The sequence below is a fragment of the Plectrocnemia conspersa genome, unplaced genomic scaffold (genome assembly GCF_051122295.1).
Source record: "Plectrocnemia conspersa isolate PC_06_02 unplaced genomic scaffold, ASM5112229v1 ptg000008l, whole genome shotgun sequence".
NCBI classification, from domain to species: Eukaryota; Metazoa; Arthropoda; class Insecta; order Trichoptera; family Polycentropodidae; genus Plectrocnemia; species Plectrocnemia conspersa.
The window spans coordinates 12,054,957-12,073,556 of NW_028277172.1; the positions used below are offsets into that span (position 1 = coordinate 12,054,957).

Sequence of the window (18,600 nt, forward strand, 5' to 3'; positions counted from 1 at the left end):
TTAAATCGACTATCTAATCGAATAATACATTTATTTAGAGCATATATTCCATACAGGGGCGAATCGACCTAACGGGCGATCTGGCATTGCCATTGCAAGTGTTTCCACGTAAACGTACGTGTAACATTTGTTTTGGTAATAAAATTACACGTAAGGCAAATGTATAAAGTAATAAAATGCCCAATTTTAGTATTTTTGTATGTTACATACGTTTTATTTTAAGTAATTTAACTTTAATTTTTATAGAGATGTTTTTTATCATTTATTTTTAATTATTATTATTTATAAAAAAATATATTGTTTTATTGCGAACGTTTAAGAAGCCGCACGTGTTTGACATTATTAAATCTGCGTAGAAAATGCGTTTGTGTGCGTGCATAAACAATGACAAAAAAGCATAACATGGTCTCGGTCCGCTACGCTCGGTTAAAAATATTTCAGCCTCTCGACAGTAAAATAGGTATTTAAATCATATTATATTTATATTTTTTATTCAAATCAGTTTTTCAGTCAATTTTATTTCACGTACAATTATTCTAATCAAAATTTATTTAAATCGGCACATTTTTAAAATTGACGAAAGTGGCTTTATTCATTGATAACATTATGGCCGGTTTTTACATTCATATGGCAACATTGAACGCAATGTTTTGAAGTTGACAGATAGCGCCCGGTTTCGTTATTGTTAGTTTTCTGCATTATAGTGCAGAAAATTGCTTAAAATGAACTCTATCGAACCACAAAGCTTAAACAGAGCTTTTCCTATACTCGACGCTTCTTTAGAATCGACGGTCACACAAGAAGAGTTCCAATTTTTGATCAAATCGCTGGCGGAGTTGAAGCTGATTCCGAGCATCTTGGAAGCCATTTGGTCGAGTATAGAACTTTACCTACGAAGATATGCAGTTCCTGATTTCTGGCGCAAATTTACTAGTCAAACCGAAGAGATGAAAGGCTTCGAGTTGTTCAAATGCGCCGTGGACGATTTATACGGCACTCTCTATAGATTCGCACCGCAGTTGGAAAGGATGGAGCTGCTTTATAGTATAAGTCCAGTGAAAAGATCTATTTATGGGGAAAATAATGTAATAAGTGGCTTCAAACAGATTGTGAAAGCGACGCTTTTGGCCCAGTTGCGCTTAGATTTTCAGTCTGTGGTGCACGATTTTTATAAAATATCGTTTAACGTGTTCTGTTTTGCGAACGATTACGATCAGTGCGATATGGGCGACGATTTGCCTAAATGCGGAGGCTGCGGTAACGAGAGAGAGAACGAATGTCATCAATGCGATTATATTATCAAAGTGTTTCATGAGACCAACAGGAAATTGATGGATCTTCAAATCTTGGAACGATTGACGGGTCAAGTGTTGACTAATTTGATACAAGTGAGGATCGAGAATCACGTGCAAGAGACGTGCAAAGGTACTTTTGACGTTTCTCATATTGTGGCGTTGGAAGGATGGCTCGATATTACCGTAATGTCTTGGTTGACGAGAATATATTGCGCCGGTTCTGCTAAACCGCCGATAAACGATCCGTTTATTAAAGATACGATAGAAAAATTTAAGCAAAAGCTCAGTTGTTTCCTTTACGAGACTTATACAAGGATACGGATCGATCAGCTGTTTAATATTATAATAGAATATCCAGATTCTCAACCGGCTATTGACGATATTAAAGTATGCTTGGACAAGACTGAATTGAGAGGTTTATTGATGCATAAATTGCAAGTCGCTTTGGAAACTAGACTATTACATCCGGGTGTTAATACGCCGGATATATTAACAGCTTACGTAGCTGCTATTAGGGCGTTGAGACACTTGGATCCATCCGGCGTCTTATTGGTTATAGTAACTCAACCGATTAGAAATTATTTGCGCACCAGAGATGATACCGTGAGGAGCGTCGTGAGCAGTCTGACGGAAGATGGACCCGGTTGCGAATTGGCCGAAGAACTAGCTCGAGTGAGCGGAGACGAAGTCATACAAAACATCACGGGTAACGAAGAAGAAGTTCCTTGGGATCAATGGTGTCCAGATCCGGTCGACGCGGATCCGAATACGTCTTCGAGATATCACAGGAGCAGCGATATCATTTCGATGCTGGTCAACGTGTACGGAAGTAAAGAACTGTTCGTCAACGAATATCGCACGCTTTTGGCCGATCGACTGTTAGCTCAAGGCATTTGCAATGCAGAAAAGGAAAGACGGTACCTAGAACTCCTAAAAATACGTTTTGGCGAATCTCAGTTACATTTCTGCGAAGTCATGTTGAAAGACATATCCGATTCTAAGAGGATAAACGGATTGATTCAACAAGATCCTAAATTCAAGAACGCCACCAAGAACTTTTCTTCGAACGCCATGATACTATCGGCACAATTTTGGCCTCCGTTTAAAGACGAAACTCTCGAGCTTCCCGCCGTCATTAAAGAACAACTCGAGTTATATACCAAGTCTTTCGAAGAACTCAAAGGAAATAGGACTCTATGTTGGAAGCCGCATCTGGGTACGGTGAACATTGAGATCGAAATAGGCAGTAAGAAGATGGATCTTTCAGTCTCCCCGATGCACGCTACTATAATAATACATTTTCAAGATAAATCCGAGTGGTATTTAGACGATTTGAGTCAAGCGATGAAGGTGACAGCGACAGTTTTGAGACGTAAAATGACTTACTGGCAATCGATGGGTTTGATCACCGTCACTTCGGGCGATAAATACATGTTGGTCAAAGACGACGAATCCGGATCTAAACATCACACGATGCCCGCTAAGAAATCGCAAGAGATGATATGCGAAGAAGAAGACGAGAGTCCAATGGCGTCAGTTTTGGATCAGAGAGAAGGAGAATTGCAAGTATTTTGGGCTTATATTGTCGGAATGTTGACCAACTTGGATTCTATGCCTCTAGAGAGGATACATCAAATGTTGAAAATGTTTGCCTCTCAACGTCCCGACACCGAATGCAGCCTTCAAGAATTAAGGCACTTCTTAGAGACTAAAGTTCGTAACCACCAATTGATCCTACAGGGCGGTTTATATAAACTGCCTAAACCCTAAAAATGAAACTGCGATTATTTTGTGTAAATTAATTTTATTTCATATGTATATATATATATATATATATATATATATATATCTAGAACAGTGCATTGTTAAATAAATTAATAAATAATACTTATTATCTTTCATTATATCTATGTTTAAGTGTATTAATAATTACTGTTTGAGTAGTCAATAAATTATTACATTATATTCCTGAGGAAATCTAAGTAGCACTTATAATATAACATTAACGTAATCGTCAATTAAATCAGGAATAGATATTATTTTGCATATATTGATTTTATAAATCTCATAATTATTTTCGTTGAACTGTGCGGTTTCGTTAAAAAATACTAAATAAATAGGGTGTATAATCTACGGAATTTCAATAAAAAATTCACAACCAAAACTTAGCAAATTGAAACATTGAACGCATTCTCCGTATACAAATTAAATAACACTGTGCGACAAAGACAAGTTTTTGCTGCAAAGAGGCGATAACCTGATTTTAAATTTCGTTTTTGACAAAATACTTCAAAATCATTTGTGATTATATTTTTATTTTAATGCTTATGATGGATTATGATATTTTAAAAGCCAATATTATAATTACTGTTTTCGTTAAATTTTGAAACTTTAAAAAATTTCATCTACCAGAATTTTTTACAAAATTGGAAACCTTGGTGGTTTTAACAAGATATGATATCTTGGCTAAGTTAGCCAGTCTGTTTCGCCTTTATGTTTAAAAGGAGAAATGTTCAAAATTTATAACTCCGTTAATATTATTTATATTACTATTCCGAAAATATATACAAGTTTTTTTTATAAAATACATAAAGACCTTAATTTTGAAAATGATCTTGAACAAAATTAATTTTAAAATCAGCATAGGTTATCGTATCTTTGTGACAAAAAGTTAAACTTTTGCCGTACAGTGTAATGTATAATCGTGCGCTTTATATATTCCATTGAAATCAATACTTGTTAGTTAAGTACTCACTGCCATAACCATAATAAAAAAATACTTTTGAATTACATGAGTAGTAAATTAATTACTAATGGATGATTATGTACGTGATGATTGAAGTATGAATATTAAAAAATTAAGATTTAAAAAAATACAATGAATTAGTGAATTGTATAAAAATAATTCTTATTACATAAAATACTATATATATATATAATATAATCATTATTTACATATATATGTATACTCATATATGTGTATAAATCATTTAAACTGGCAACAAATGGAATAATTTCAATGACTATATAAAATATTATATAAGTGTATATCATTCGCTTCAAAAATCCGAATCGAATGAACGAACGAAATATAAAAACTCACACAAAATCATAAACGAGACGATGATTATGCAAATCTATAAATGCATCATAAAAATGAAAATACAGGTACGTAACGCATCCGACGACGGATGTAACATGCGTAAAATAAAAACAAAATAAACATGACACGTCGAACGTAACCTCACGCAGTTTAACACGGATAGTCGCTGAGAAAGGCACTTTGGAAATGAAAATAAAATCGCTGGCAAACGATAGTAAGGAATGCCGTTTGATTGTGAGGTCACCGATGCGAGCGGTCGATCTATCTGTGTTTGCGTGTGGTCGGTAAGGTCGGACTGTGAGGCGGCGTGGTGTGAAAGTTGCTCTGGCCGTGTGTCGTTTGAGAAGACTGCTGCTGCGGCCGCTTGAACGGTCCGATTCTCTTCAGAGGTCTGGGCGAAAATCCATGTTGTGCGACAGTCTGTTGGGAGACTTCTTGGTGAGATGCTACCACTGTTGTGTGCGTTATCCAATAAGCTGGATTTCGGGAATGTCCAGTAGTGCCACCGTCTAGTAAAGCAGCGGCTAAAGTGGTGCCACTGTTTTCTAAAAATAAAATCATGGTAATTGAGCATATATTAGATAGAACTATTTTTATTATGTACAATTTTTTTCTTCAAACTGTCACATTTTTTTATTGACATTTTAAAATAAAACTATTTAACATAAAGAAGTTGTTAAAAAAAGTCAATGGATTAAATGCAATACACTTTCAAATAAATTTTAGAGGCAAGCCAAATAATTGGTTTCCTATCGGTAATGTTTAACACATTGAATACCTTGTGCACAAATTTGTGCATCTCGTCATTTCAACTTCATATAACAAAAACACACGTTAAACTGCATATTTACCGTAATGTATTTATTTAGCGTTTTAGCCAAAGATGTTACAAATATTAATCTTTTATAAATAAAATAGTTTAAAAAATCAATAGCTGAAATTCCAGAGGCTCAAAACTCACAAAGTTTGATATTTGTTGTTTTTATAATAACTAAACGTATTTCACCATTTTATTATAATCTGTAACATTTTTATTTTTAAAATATATATATTTGGTGATTTTAAGCCCAAATATATATTTTATTTTATTGGTACACGATTGACGTTCACCAGTTTTACCATTATGAATATAAAAAATAATCATGATGGTTTAACAAAAGTTGAGGTTTTAATTTTCGCAAATAAGCCCTGCATTTTTAGGAATAATACCCGGTATTCGACGTGTTAATAAGAACACTTTTAAAGTATATAGGAACAAAATTTGTGAATATTGATTGTAACTTAGAATATCCAGGGAAATAGTATGAAATTAGACAGAATTTATACAATAACCTATTATTAGGAAAAGTTAAAAGTTATGTCATTTATTTCTTATATGTAATTAGTAATTCCAGTTGGTACCGTTAAATCAACAAGTGGTTATTGTTGGTGCAAATAATTAAAAAAGGTCGATTTTGACGTCAACGATGGCCATCTCTGCCGTTGACCTATAAAAAATGATACAAGTGCTATAATACACGGTAAATTTACAATTTAATCACAATCCGGTCACCGCAGGCATTGACTGATGAACGTAAAGCACATTTATGTAATTCAACCATAAACCACAAATATATTATGTATTAAAATGTATGCAGAAAATGTTTAACTATCTTTACATAAAAGAAGACGACACAACATTTAGCTTCCCAAAAATATTATAGTATAGTAATTAATACCTGGCTTTAATAACCGGTGCGATGAAGACAACGGCAACGGTGAATAAACCTTTGCTATAAATTGCTCGAAAGTTGTTGGCTCTTTGTGCTGCGATACAACGCCTTCCAAGCATCGAGCTCTTTCCGAATAAGCATGTTGATAAAGAGGCATCGTAGCTCTGATGGCACGACTAGCGTTGAAAGCTGTCGCTCTTATAAGACCGGCCGCTATCGAAACTGGCAATATGCTCTCGTCGAACAAGGGTCCAAACATAGGTACCTAAAATGTATACAATAACAAAAATTACTACCTATTTAGAATACAATCTATCGAAAAAACTTACATCAGTCTTTTTTGTAACGGTACACCGCACTAAATTTCCAGGAAGCGGATATAAGACGATCAGAACGTCGCAAAATTGAGTAGGCAGAGTATCGCGCCTGTATGGTCTCCAATGTTCACTCCAAACAATATGAACTTCATCGTTTCCGAGATGCCGAGTCTATGTATTAAAAACGTATTAAGGTTTTTAAATTCTTATCAATATTAAAAAGGATGTCTTAGTAAAGTACACAATTACCTTATTGAGAATTGCTTCAGGCGTACTAGATGGCATCCGTGTCGCCACATGAAACAAGGCTTCCAACGTCATAGTGGCGATGTACGGAGCGCTTACACCGCCGAGACCTCCTCTTTGAAGTCCTCCGAGGAAACCGTTGTGCGATTCCAACTCTATTTCCCAAGCGAGCGCGGCTAAGAACGCCTCATATGCCGGACTTCCACTTCTATTCGACAAAATCGTGTTCCTTTCTTCTTGTCCCCTAGCCACGTAGATTACAGCAACTTTGTGCGTTTCTCGGCATCTTTGCGCGTCAAGATTTCTCAACTCTCTTAAGAGTCTGTCCGATCTTTTCAACAAATGGACAGCTCCCCTTCCACCCCAGCCAACAAAACCGAGATGACTCAATAACAATCGGCACTGTCTGTACGTGGAGCTGTATTCTGACACGTCACCGGATTCGGGTGTCGGCAACGATTCTTCTTCCATATTCTCTACGCTTGAAATTTCTATATTTTTAGTCAAATACTCTGTTTCGTTGTTTCTATGCGATAAGATGACTGATATTGTATCATCTTCCATGCTGCCCGGTAGTGGTGATGGAGCTGGCTGATTCAAACCGAGTCCGTTGTGTTGTAAAAGTTCAGGACTGGTGTGACTGATGTACTGAAGAAGCTGTATAGGATATTAATTATTAATTTACATTGTACAATAACATATGAGATTATTATCTAAAACTTACATGATCTAATTGATGCTGATCTGGCGGCGAAGTATGATAGTCTGGTAACTGATTAGGTGGAAACAGTGGAGGTAGTGATGATAAGGGAATATTGTAACTGGTTGATGCACTTAAATTTCTGTAAAGAGGTTAAAGATGGTTTGATAATTATTTTAAAAAAAGAAAGCAAAAAGTTCAGATAAATTATGCTTATTCCAAAGAAAAAAAATATTTCACGGTGTACCACAGGGGTCCAAATTAGGGCCATTGATGTTAATAATATAATTAATAACAAATGTAAAATACATCTGTTTGCAGACGACACTTTAATTAATTGCATAGGTGATAATGTTAACCTTTACCGGACCGAGTGTACGAAAAAAACGTACGCTCCCAACGTGGGTACGGAAAGACCCCCGATCTTCATACTAATTTTTAGACCTTTTCGACAAGAAATAATAGCATAAAATCAAGTATATGCATTTGAACAATCATTACATATATTAATATCATGGAATTATTATATTTTATAACATTTTATCGTTTTTTTACGTAAAATAAAATTACACTAAGAAGCGTCATCATCGAAGCATGTCATTTTCATCACTGTGGGCGGGCAGAACAGTGTCCGCTATCCCCACTACTACCCGATGTTGCGACAAGTGCTACTGTTTCTCAAACTATTGTATTAAAAATAATATATTTACTTACTACATATTTATTTTTTCATTTATAAATTTATGTGCAGGGCTTTACATATTATCATCAATATTCTCTCTCTCCGAGATCAATATCAAGTGTCTTCTCTTTATTTGATTCCCATATTTATATACATTGCACACGTGACGCATTTCCTTATGACACATTCCATAAGGTAACATGTACACCATCGATTTGTCCCTTCGATCGACCCTGTGACTACATGTGACGCATCATCTCTTTGTGACAAAGAGAACAAGTCTAGTACTGTTTCCAGTTTCAAGTGTCCCATCGATTTATGGTTTCGTTCAAACGAATGATACCGAATAGACCCCTTGTTTGCTCTAATTGCTTTAACATAAACAAACGTTCGTATATCACGATTTTAGGTCGATGAACTAATTACGTTGCATCGTTGAAATTGTGTCGCAATCTTATTGAATTATATAATTATAGGAATTCATAGATTCAAAATCAGAGTATATAACATAAACACCGCGCGTATTGAATAAACACTGTCTCAAAAATTGCAAGAGATCCGTTAGGTCCTTGGCGACACCGGAAATCATAAACATTCCAGAGCAATATGTATATCTCGCTCGCACCCAATAGATGAAATACACATTTTATGCATTTATAACCGAAAGTGTGGGCGAAACAAAAATATTTTATCCCAACTGCTTTTTCTGTTATGTTATGAATGCACGCAAAAAGACCAAAACAATAGATTTAATCGGAAATGTTTAATTTAAATTTTTATATTGCCATTGATTCATTATTATTATTATTGTTTTTACATGTTACACTAAAAAAACACTATGTAATAAAAATAATGATGACAATAAAACTTCTTACATACCTAAATATTATGTAATTATGTAAATTTCATTAATAATTATAACACTAATATATAAAACGATGAAATCACAAAAACACGATGAAAAAATTAAATTTGCCGTCAACTAAATACCACGCGAATTGAGAAGCGCAGTTTCGTCATCCGTTTCTTCGTGCGACACCGGAAATCGTGCGCATTCCAGAGCGATATATGTATATCTCGCTCGCACCTAATGGATGAAATACACATTTTATGCATTTATAACCGTAAGTGTGAGCGAAACAAAATATGTTATCCCAACTGCTCTTCTTGTTATGTTACGAATGCACGCAAAAATATCAAAACAATGTATTTCATCACAAATGTTTGTTTTTAATCCTTATTTATGTATGAAATCTACTAAAAATTATCAGAACATATGTGTAATGATTTAATACAGGAATACATATAATATGAACTTATTAACATTAGTAATTAAAAAGTTACAGCTAAAAATAGCGACTTAGGGGGCTTCGAGTACCCCGCTTGGTCCTGGCTAGGTTAAAGAAGTTGTAGATAACTTAACATGCGGGTTTTTTTTGAAAAATAAAAAAAATATAAAAAATTTATATTTTTTTCGAAATATATTTTAAAATTCTTTTTTAGAGCTTACTATACAGCTATAAATAAATAAAATATAAAGATTTTTTAGTGATCTATCAAGTTTTATTTCATTGACTACAAGAAAAGTCTTTGACAATTTGGAATGTCTAGTAGTGATTGGGAATTTCAAGGGAAATTAGACTAATAGATCAAATCTATTGGATGAATCAGTTATAAATAATATACTTACATTACAGCAGCAGGAAAATGAGGTATTGGTTGAGGTGAGCATTTAACTTGTGGATCGCTGTATAGAGCTGAGGCATCCCAACATGATTTACCAGTGATATCTCGTAAGATCAATCTAACTTGTTTATCCGCCGTTACTAAACCTATAACGATATTTTTACATAGAATTAAATTCATTAGCCGAGTTATACGTGAAATAAAACAGAAACATACCTGGAGCTACACCTCCACCGGGCATTTCAAGCGCCGGCAATTCAATCAATGACGCCAAAACTGAATCGCTCAAACGAAACATTTGAATATGCGGCGCCGCCAAAACGGGAGTGCCGAGTTCAGGTCCAAGTCCCGGTGAGTCGTCGTTTTCGCTCACCATCGACGACAATTGACAACCGCTGTTCAACGGGAAATGACCGAGAAACAATACTAATTGATTGCAGATCTGTAAACATTAAAATATAAGCGATAAGACATATTACAATTGAAAAATACGTAGGATATACAATATAAATACCATCTTTGCCCAAAGTTTAACATCAGTTGTGGAAGAAACCGGAGTTTTAAGTCCGACATTATCCAAGTGAATGTTCGGATCAAAGTCTTCATCGACCGGGAGTGATATGTTAGTGATATTGGCATCTCTGCCTCTCATGATGGCGTACAATACCTGATCATGTTATATAAAAGTTATTTACATGTAAAGATATCTTATCGAAAATTTGATTCAATGTGCAAAACCTTGAAGACGATGAGCAGTAGCGGGCAGTTTGCAGATTCGTTAATCTTCATCAAACTTGGAATACCCATTCTGATGCAATATTCCGCCAGGCAGAGAAGCATAGAACCGACTAGTGATTTAATAGCTTCTCTATTTAAAGACGTCGCCAATTGCCCGAGGCACACACATATAGTAGATACAATTTTTTCTGAAACACAATCATCAAAAAATTAATTATATAAAATTACTTTTTTAGGCATTTTTCTGTACATTTACTATGTGAGTATATAATCCTACTCTCTGATTGAGCAATTTGATTTTGCAGTTATTATTTAGGACCCTGCTGTTTTATATTGAATGCCATCTTTTCCTAAATCTACTCATTTGCACTCTAGTGCCCCGAAAAAAAATAGTCATGTAATTCAAATGTATTTTAAATTAAAGCAAGAAAACATTTTTATTTATATTTATTTCCTTTAGTATACATTAATGTTGTTCATTAAAAGTTTGCTTTCTGAAGTAATAAATGTATGGCTTTGACTTTGAGTAAGGTTATATTTGTGTACTCTTTCTAAGGAACCACCTTCCAATTTATTTAGGTAAATATAAAAAGACTGGGTCTTTCTCGAACTAATCGCATGTTTATTTACATTAAATCTTAATCCTGGGCTACTGCAACATAATAAAAAAAGCAAAATTGAAACATACCAGGCAATTCAGGATAGTTCTTCATCATTTGTTCTGTATAGTCAGCCAATAGAAGAAGGATATCACTAGCAATTTTGGCTATGTATTTATTTTTCATCTAAAACATTCATTATTCATGATAATATAAATGTTTATGACGTTGATATTAAAAAACAACTTACAGTCAAGGCTTGAAGAATATTGTTCATACAATCGGGTAAACGAGAGCAGTATTTTTGTTCAGCTAAACATTGATGACAGTATGTTCCAAGTGCAGCTATAGCTTCGCATCGAGCTAAAGCTTGAGGTTCTCGCCGACAAGCGCGAACCAATATATTCAAGACATGCTCCTACAAGTATTATACTTATAATTCTGAAGCTATAAACTATGGTTATTTAATCACGGTACCTTTAAATCGGGACATTGTACCGTCGTATACTGTTGAGCATACGGTTGTAGCATAGGCGCATTTAGTAGTACATCGGGAAGGCTTAGTAAAGATGCTAAGAAATTAACTGCCTCTGTACGGGGACACTGAAAATAAATGCAAATAAAATAAGATCCATTGAATTTAATGTATTATTTGATTAATGCAACTAGAAAAATTGATTTACTGTATTTACAACTGAGTTTTTAATAAAACTCATCACAAACGGACTCTGTGACGAACACTACCGACGAAAATAAATAGATATGCAAAATAGTTTTTTCTTGAGATCTTACGTTTTGTCCAATGTCTGAAGAATTAAGCACAATGGTCGAAGCGTGTACAAAGTCAAGCAACAACAACGTATAACCGTCTAGAGCTAAAGACAGATATCTCGGCGCCGCGTTTCTGATTAAAACGTCCACAACGCTCCTATCTTCCCCAGTCAAACCTGTAAATAAAATAAAAAACATTAATTTGAAAGGGCCATGGAAATATTTTTATGAATATATATCCTACCGTGATGCAACGCTCGGTGATAGAGAGGTAAATGTGGACGCGGGGGTGTTGGAAAATACGGTGCTCTACACGTAAGTGAACACAAGAGCCGCAACGCAATTAGTTTTCCAGGTTGATACGCAGCCGGTAAATATTCAGCGCCTAAGCACCAACTGGCTACGAGACCCAATGGTACGTGAGTCTCCGAGTTTCCGTTTGCAGTCTGATTTGCTGCAATCTGTACAGAATAACATGATATATACTTCTATATTTATAGATAATTATTTTAATTAATCATACTTTTAATAAGGTTTCATTTAAATGCAGGAGATATTGAAAGACTTGTAAATGCAGAGCTGGTTCCGGAAGCATGTTAGGATCGCCCAAGGCGGCTAGCATCCTCCGCCATAAAACGGCGGCTACGTCAGGAAGCCATCCACGTGCAGATCCTCCGCATATCACACCGCGTCCCGTTTCACCTCCAGCACACCATTCTAGCATTATCGATTAGTTATTGGAGATAAATTTTGATATAGGCAGCATCTTTAGGCATTTACTGACCAACGTTTGATGTCTCGGCTGCTAAATCTATCTGTAAAGGCGAGTCTTTAATAGAACTGCTTTCTAATCCACTGGACGGCGCTGGAGAAGGCGATCTAGTGCCTGTTCATTGAAAATTTCAAATTAAAATAAAAGCTGGTGAACTCGAAACCTGTTTATGATAAGATATTTACCAGCTTCGGACTCTCTGTCTTCATTGCCTGGACTGTTTCGTAATGAATCTAAAGAATGACACCTTCTCGGCTTGGAATGATCAAATTTTTGGAGATCTAAAATATTTAAAAAAAATATAGTAAGAATGAGCTTGAGGATGTAAATGAACACTATTACCTTCAATTTGTGCGGGAGGTAAAGCCAAAGGCCTTGCAGTCAAATGAGGATCACTTCGGCAGCGAGTTAAGGTACCTTGAGTCGAACCTTCTCTTCTGACTTCAGCTTCAACAATCTTCGGTGATTTTCCTATGATTATATGTTTATATTAGTTATGAAAATCATACATTTTTAAGGTACAATTAAAATTAAACGTATCATATAACTTTGGCCAAAATAGTGAGGCACCCAAATAAATGTGTTACCAATAGGCTGAGACAATTTTTTCAATACATCTACAATATTTCGCAAAGCCAATGTAGAATTAGATTTTAATTTAAAAACTGACAATCTCGGAAACCAACCTCTAATTTAGCAAAGCAAGAACTGTTTTATGAATCCTGTAGTAGATTATAATATTTAATTGTATTAATGCGACCCTCGGCACATGAACACTGTTCCTACCACTGCAGACATGAAACCTCAGATTATAGCACTGTGTTTAGCATATGCACAATATAGTTGAAGAGATATTCTTTGATACATGTTAGGGACTTCCCATAGGAGTCCCAAAAAATGTTGAAAATCAAAGTCAAAAAATCAATTACATAATGACTTCCGTCATTTTAGTTTAACTGTAATGATAAATTAAATTTAAATATTTAATTATACAAACGGAGGTAAATAAAAATTTATTTTAAATAGACTCATCGGATCAAATTACTTTTGCCCATTCTTTAAATGTTCCGCCCCGAGTGTTTTGCCAAGCCCGTTCTAAGCTTATATTTTTTATCTTTTTTCCATACAAGTCCCTGCTTGCAGATATTTAATTGACAAGGTCTTAAGACGCCATTTAGCAGGATCTGTGATACAACATCCACTGGTTAGCTCTTGACTGATGTCAAATTTGCTACTGGTCCCAGAGTTTTGGCGATGGGCCTTTTATATCTGTCTTTTGCGACTAAATTCAAATCATTTCTGCTTCTTTGGCACTTTAATATATCCTATTAATGATTATAGAAAATTTAATATTAATGCTATAATTATGATTTATTAATCATGATGTATCATTTGTTTTTTATATAATTAATGGCTCCTTTGTTAATGCAGTAATAATAAAATGCAGTGGGAACAAAATTGTTCCGTTAGTATTTTTTGTGAACTATTGTTGTGAATTATTATTTTTCTATTAGAATAAATATTAAATTTCATTTCATATGTAATTTTAAATGAAAGGAATATTATAATTATTTAGTTGCGATTCAGGATGGCCATGAATATACTAGTTACATGTAATACCTGAATGTGAAGCGACTGGAGCGCTAGTGACCGTCGTTGTCGACTTAGACGTATTGTTATTCCGTCGAATTCCTCGTTTATTCTGTTGATCGTTTGACCTATCTAATGGTAAATCGGCTAAATCCAAATTATAGACGTGTCTTGCTAGAACACGAGTCAACGTGTCCATAGTTTTCTAAAACAAAAATGAAACCAAATCGTAGTTAATGGTTAAAATAACTGATATAATGCATAAGAAAAATGAGAAGGTCTTACGGTCCATTCTTTCACGAGATCCTCCCAATGGGTCAGTCTGGCCAAGACGTCCATGAAGCTTTGCCACAACTCAGGCTTAACGGTCACATTCAGATTGGCTTTAATCCATGTAACTATCAACGTTTGAAACATGGCTGATGCTAAAGATCCACCTATAATTACATTTCAAATAAAATATCAATTAGTTTTCATCAATATTTTGATTGTATATTTACCAAGCGTATCATGCTTCCGTTTTGGTGGAATCCTATTAAGTACGAGCGACGTTATTTGCAATAATACTACAAGTAATTGTTCCCTGAAAAAAAAATAAGACAAGTAAATTAAATAATAATAATTATTGTATAATTTCAGGGTATTTTAGGAGATTTATCACGGACCAGGTGTGAGTGTCCATTGTAGTCCACATCACCATATATCTATAAATATTTATCACTCTTTTGCAAATGTCGGTTTGCTCCTCTAAAAGTTGTTGTTGTGTTATTCCACTACCGGCTGGCGGCGGACTCGGCAGACATAGAAAAACATTAGCAGCTTGTGTCATGAATACTTGAAACACTTTCTGAAATATTATATAAAGCGATAATGATTTGTTAAATATTATTGTAATGGAGATTGTTAATACCTGAAGGCCTGCCCTCACTAAATGATTATCCTTGTGTATTGCACCTAGATACGAATCGTTACGAAGCTTTCTTGAGGGAACCATTACATCGTGCATGGCATAAGTACTTCCGATGCCGCTGGTGTTGCTGTGCGTGCTCTCCAATAAAAATGGAGGGATTTCAGAGAACTGAATATAAATAATACGAAATGTAAATGTATAACCAACGATTCAGAAATATTGTTACATCAAAAATGTAAACATATTATTTTTCTTTCAATAGATACCAAGGAAAATAAATATAAAGAGATGATCTCTACAAAGAGGCATGGTTTTAATATTCCATTGATTGATTTAACAATTGCATATGGGCGAAGGAATGCATTTTATTACGGAAAAAAGAGCGACATAAATGTAGAAAAGAATCCACCCTTAAAGTATTTGGCCAAAAATAAACTGAAATTAACTGAAACAAGATTCTATGGAGTTTGGGTATGAAAAACGGAATGATTACATAAAAAAATACAAATAATGCAACTGAACTTTTTGTGAAAAACATAGAAAATTCTTTAAAAAGATTCACTTTGTAGTAATATTTGTGAATTATGTATGTATTATTTTCATTATGACTTACGTTCATTTGAATCCAATTCTTATAAACAGTGATGACGCGTCTAATGACGGCGGAATGAGAAAACGGCAGAAGGAAAGCCTGTCGTAGTATTTCATGAGTAAAATTAATATAATCGCGAGAGGAATTAAGTACATCTCGCACTACAGCAATACCGTTAATTTCTTCAGTGTTAGATTCTGTAAATAGATACATATAATGTTAAGTAATTTCACTTTTTTATGTACTTTTTATGTATTCGATGGTATACCTGAATCTATACTTTGGTGTGTGACATTTTGGTCTAACGACGCGCCTCTATATATGTCTCCCGCCGTACTAACAGTGAAAGACTGTTCCGACTCTTCGCTATGACTTGTGAGAGAACTAAATTGATGTTGATGGTTCAACGAGGTCGTCGACATCGAACTGGCTCCGTGAGTTTGAACCGAGGACAAGGAAGACGGTACCAGAGATGATTCGCTGGGTTGTTTTTTGGTTACGTGCATATAGTTAGTGATCCACTTGATTAACGTGACTCTACATATAACGTAGTCGTCTTCTAAGACAGCATGTTGCGACGGTAGTTCTATTAAAAAAAAATATATAAGAAAACTACTAAATAAGAGATAGTATATTATTTAAATATAATTACCGAGATTAGGATGATAGAGCGAACTGTTATAATCAAACTGCGGACATATGTGCGGTAAGTAGTAGGTTTTAAATTTTTCCAGGAGAAATATAAAATTTTTCATAGCTTTGGAATGTGATCTATCTCTCCAGTGGATCTTCGTCACGGTGGCAGCCATCGCTTCCAGGAGAATCTCGAGGAAGTATTTAGATTCATTGTCGAAGACTTTTTCATGACTGCCGGCCGGTAAAAGTGGAAGGATATCGACAGCTTGGACAGGATTCAATACGTGAGTATCGTGAAATATGGTTCCGGAAGCATTGGGTAGCTTGACGTTTGCATCTTGAAGGACGGAAATTCTCTTGCTGGGCGTGTCCGTTGAAGAAAAATTCGGATGCTGCAAGATGTTGGTTATGTTGTATTCCAGAGTCTCTTGAGGCACATCTCTGGTCGGAGCTTTCCCTGATTGATCTCTAGACAAATTTTTCGGTTCCGGAAAACCGGGCACGAGGGTCGCAAACATGTAATGAACTTCAGGCGGTGCATTTTCTCCCAGTGATTGATACCAAAGTAGGAAGTACCTAAAATATATATACAGTTAGATGGCTCAAGAATTGAAGACCCCAAGTTAGGTGACAAAAACATAATTACAAGAAAATGAGACATAATGGTTGTAAAAAAAGCTTCAAAACAATTAAATTAATATTAAGTCACATATATTATTATAAAAACAGATTGTTTTGGATGAAGTATATACAGTTAGCTAAATTATAAATATCGACTTGAAAACAAATTTATTTGTTAAAAAAAATTTTTTATTACTTTAATTCCAGTTGGAAGCATAATATTTAGCTTATAGAGTGGGTTTATTTGAAAGATTTTGCGAAATATGTTTTTGCCTTGGGAGTCCATAATTATTTTATCATAAATATTATTAGAATTACCTGATAGCTTCGGCTCTTAATCTTTGCGAATTGCCTCTATGCAATAATTTAGAAAATATCCTAGTAAGGGAATGAAGTTGCCATCTTCTTCCGATCAACTCCGGTAATAAACATAATACTTTTTCCAATAAAACAAGCACACTTTCGAGTTCTTCTCTTCCTGCTTTGTGCACTGTAATAATTATAAAATGTATTAAAACAAATCGATAATGACAATAAATATATAAAAATAAATATAAGTAGAGTATCTAATATTGTCATGCATAAAGTGTGAAAAATAACATGCAAAATATATTATATAACATTGCCACTCACCCAAGTGAAAAGACAGCTCTGCATATTGGAACAGCAGAGAAAAAATATATTAGTGAAATAATAAGAATATGTTAATCGAAAATTTAAATACATTATACGACGTAATATCGATAAACAGTGATTTACTACTATTTACATAATTAAAGTGATTTAATAGGTGTAATTACTATTATATAATAATAAATAAATACAAGTTCAATAACAAGCGAGCTACGAACCTTTCTGTCGCAAGTTGTTCTCGGCTTGCGTGAAGTTGTCGTAGAGTATAAAATAGATGTGACTAAAGTTAGATTCGAAGTAGTTCTTCGCCTCTTCGCTCTCATAATGTTCTGTAAAAAATAATAATTGGGTCAAAAAAAAATTGTTTACATAACGTTTGGTGGTAATGTCGAATGGCAATATTTGCGCATCTGAACCGAGCGCAATGAGCAAACAATATATGTATTTGTATGAAGTATCGAGTTTGGCGATGTTTTTGCGCCGACACGCACACGAGTGGGGGCGTGACAGACTACAAGAAATGTAAATGCAATAGAAGGGTGAAAATGAGTACCTAGGACGATCTTGAGGTGCTTCAGCCTGGTGGCGGAGTCCTTCCTCGAGTCCTGAATTTTGACCGAGGACTTTTTGACATCTTGGTGCGACTTTTTGATAAACATGTCTCCGGCGGGAAGGCAGAGGCATTCGGCGGCGCAGCTGGCCCCTCTGGCCGACGAGCCAGAGCCCCGGAGCCCCCGAACCCCGACCGGCAGTCGTCCTGTCAAAACGCCCGACTCGCTGCTGTCACTTGCGCAAAACAATCACAATTACGAGTATCTCGATGTAACGAGCGACTCTAACGGTTCTCGTTAAATTTATTTATTTTATAATTAAAACGGCGCCCATTAATTATAATTTAATAATAAATACTTTTTTAGATCACTATTGTTAAAATGTACAATTTTAATATAATTTTATTTAAAATAAGCAAAAGTATACAGTATAGGGGTGTTTTTCT

General features: G+C 34.9%; 2 protein-coding genes across 4 annotated transcripts; one reads left to right on the plus strand and one right to left on the minus strand.

The window, feature by feature from the left end:
• The first annotated feature begins 643 nt into the window (after positions 1-643).
• On the plus strand, positions 644-3,164 carry mr (anaphase promoting complex subunit morula). Its single transcript, XM_088191042.1, has one exon. The coding sequence runs from the start codon at positions 723-725 to the stop codon at positions 3,063-3,065; it is 2,343 nt and encodes a 780-aa protein (XP_088047168.1). The 5' UTR covers positions 644-722; the 3' UTR covers positions 3,066-3,164.
• Positions 3,165-4,482: 1,318 nt separating this feature from the next.
• Positions 4,483-18,385, minus strand: LOC148233012 (putative Rho GTPase-activating protein CG5521). 3 transcript variants are annotated; one of them, XM_088191041.1, is made up of 31 exons: positions 18,157-18,385; positions 17,822-17,932; positions 17,604-17,621; positions 17,289-17,460; positions 16,366-16,925; positions 15,982-16,299; positions 15,735-15,910; positions 15,122-15,289; positions 14,877-15,058; positions 14,712-14,794; positions 14,497-14,648; positions 14,242-14,416; positions 12,964-13,092; positions 12,807-12,902; positions 12,634-12,735; positions 12,373-12,566; positions 12,094-12,310; positions 11,871-12,025; positions 11,556-11,681; positions 11,329-11,496; positions 11,168-11,264; positions 10,480-10,667; positions 10,256-10,408; positions 9,958-10,183; positions 9,746-9,887; positions 7,398-7,515; positions 6,677-7,330; positions 6,440-6,598; positions 6,117-6,375; positions 5,800-5,885; positions 4,807-4,943 (listed from the first exon to the last, which is right to left on the minus strand). In XM_088191041.1, the coding sequence occupies exons 1-30, from the start codon at positions 18,260-18,262 to the stop codon at positions 5,818-5,820; spliced, it is 5,472 nt and encodes a 1,823-aa protein (XP_088047167.1). In that variant the 5' UTR covers positions 18,263-18,385; the 3' UTR covers positions 4,807-4,943; positions 5,800-5,817. The 3 variants fall into 3 exon arrangements, with proteins under 3 accessions (XP_088047165.1, XP_088047166.1, XP_088047167.1); XM_088191039.1 differs by lacking the exon at positions 5,800-5,885 and having other exon boundaries at positions 4,483-4,943; XM_088191040.1 differs by lacking the exons at positions 5,800-5,885; positions 17,604-17,621 and having other exon boundaries at positions 4,483-4,943.
• Positions 18,386-18,600: the final 215 nt, after the last annotated feature.

Coding starts and splice junctions, on each gene's coding strand:
- mr (XM_088191042.1), top strand. CDS start 723: ATGAACTCTATCGAACCACAAAGCTTAAACAGAGCTTTTCCTATACTC.
- LOC148233012 (XM_088191039.1), bottom strand. CDS start 18,262: ATGTTTATCAAAAAGTCGCACCAAGATGTCAAAAAGTCCTCGGTCAAA. Junction 14,795..14,876: donor ACAATGGACACTCACACCTG/GTCCGTGATAAA, acceptor TTTTTTTTTCAG/GGAACAATTACTTGTAGTAT. Junction 7,331..7,397: donor ATCAGCATCAATTAGATCAT/GTAAGTTTTAGA, acceptor TATCCTATACAG/CTTCTTCAGTACATCAGTCA.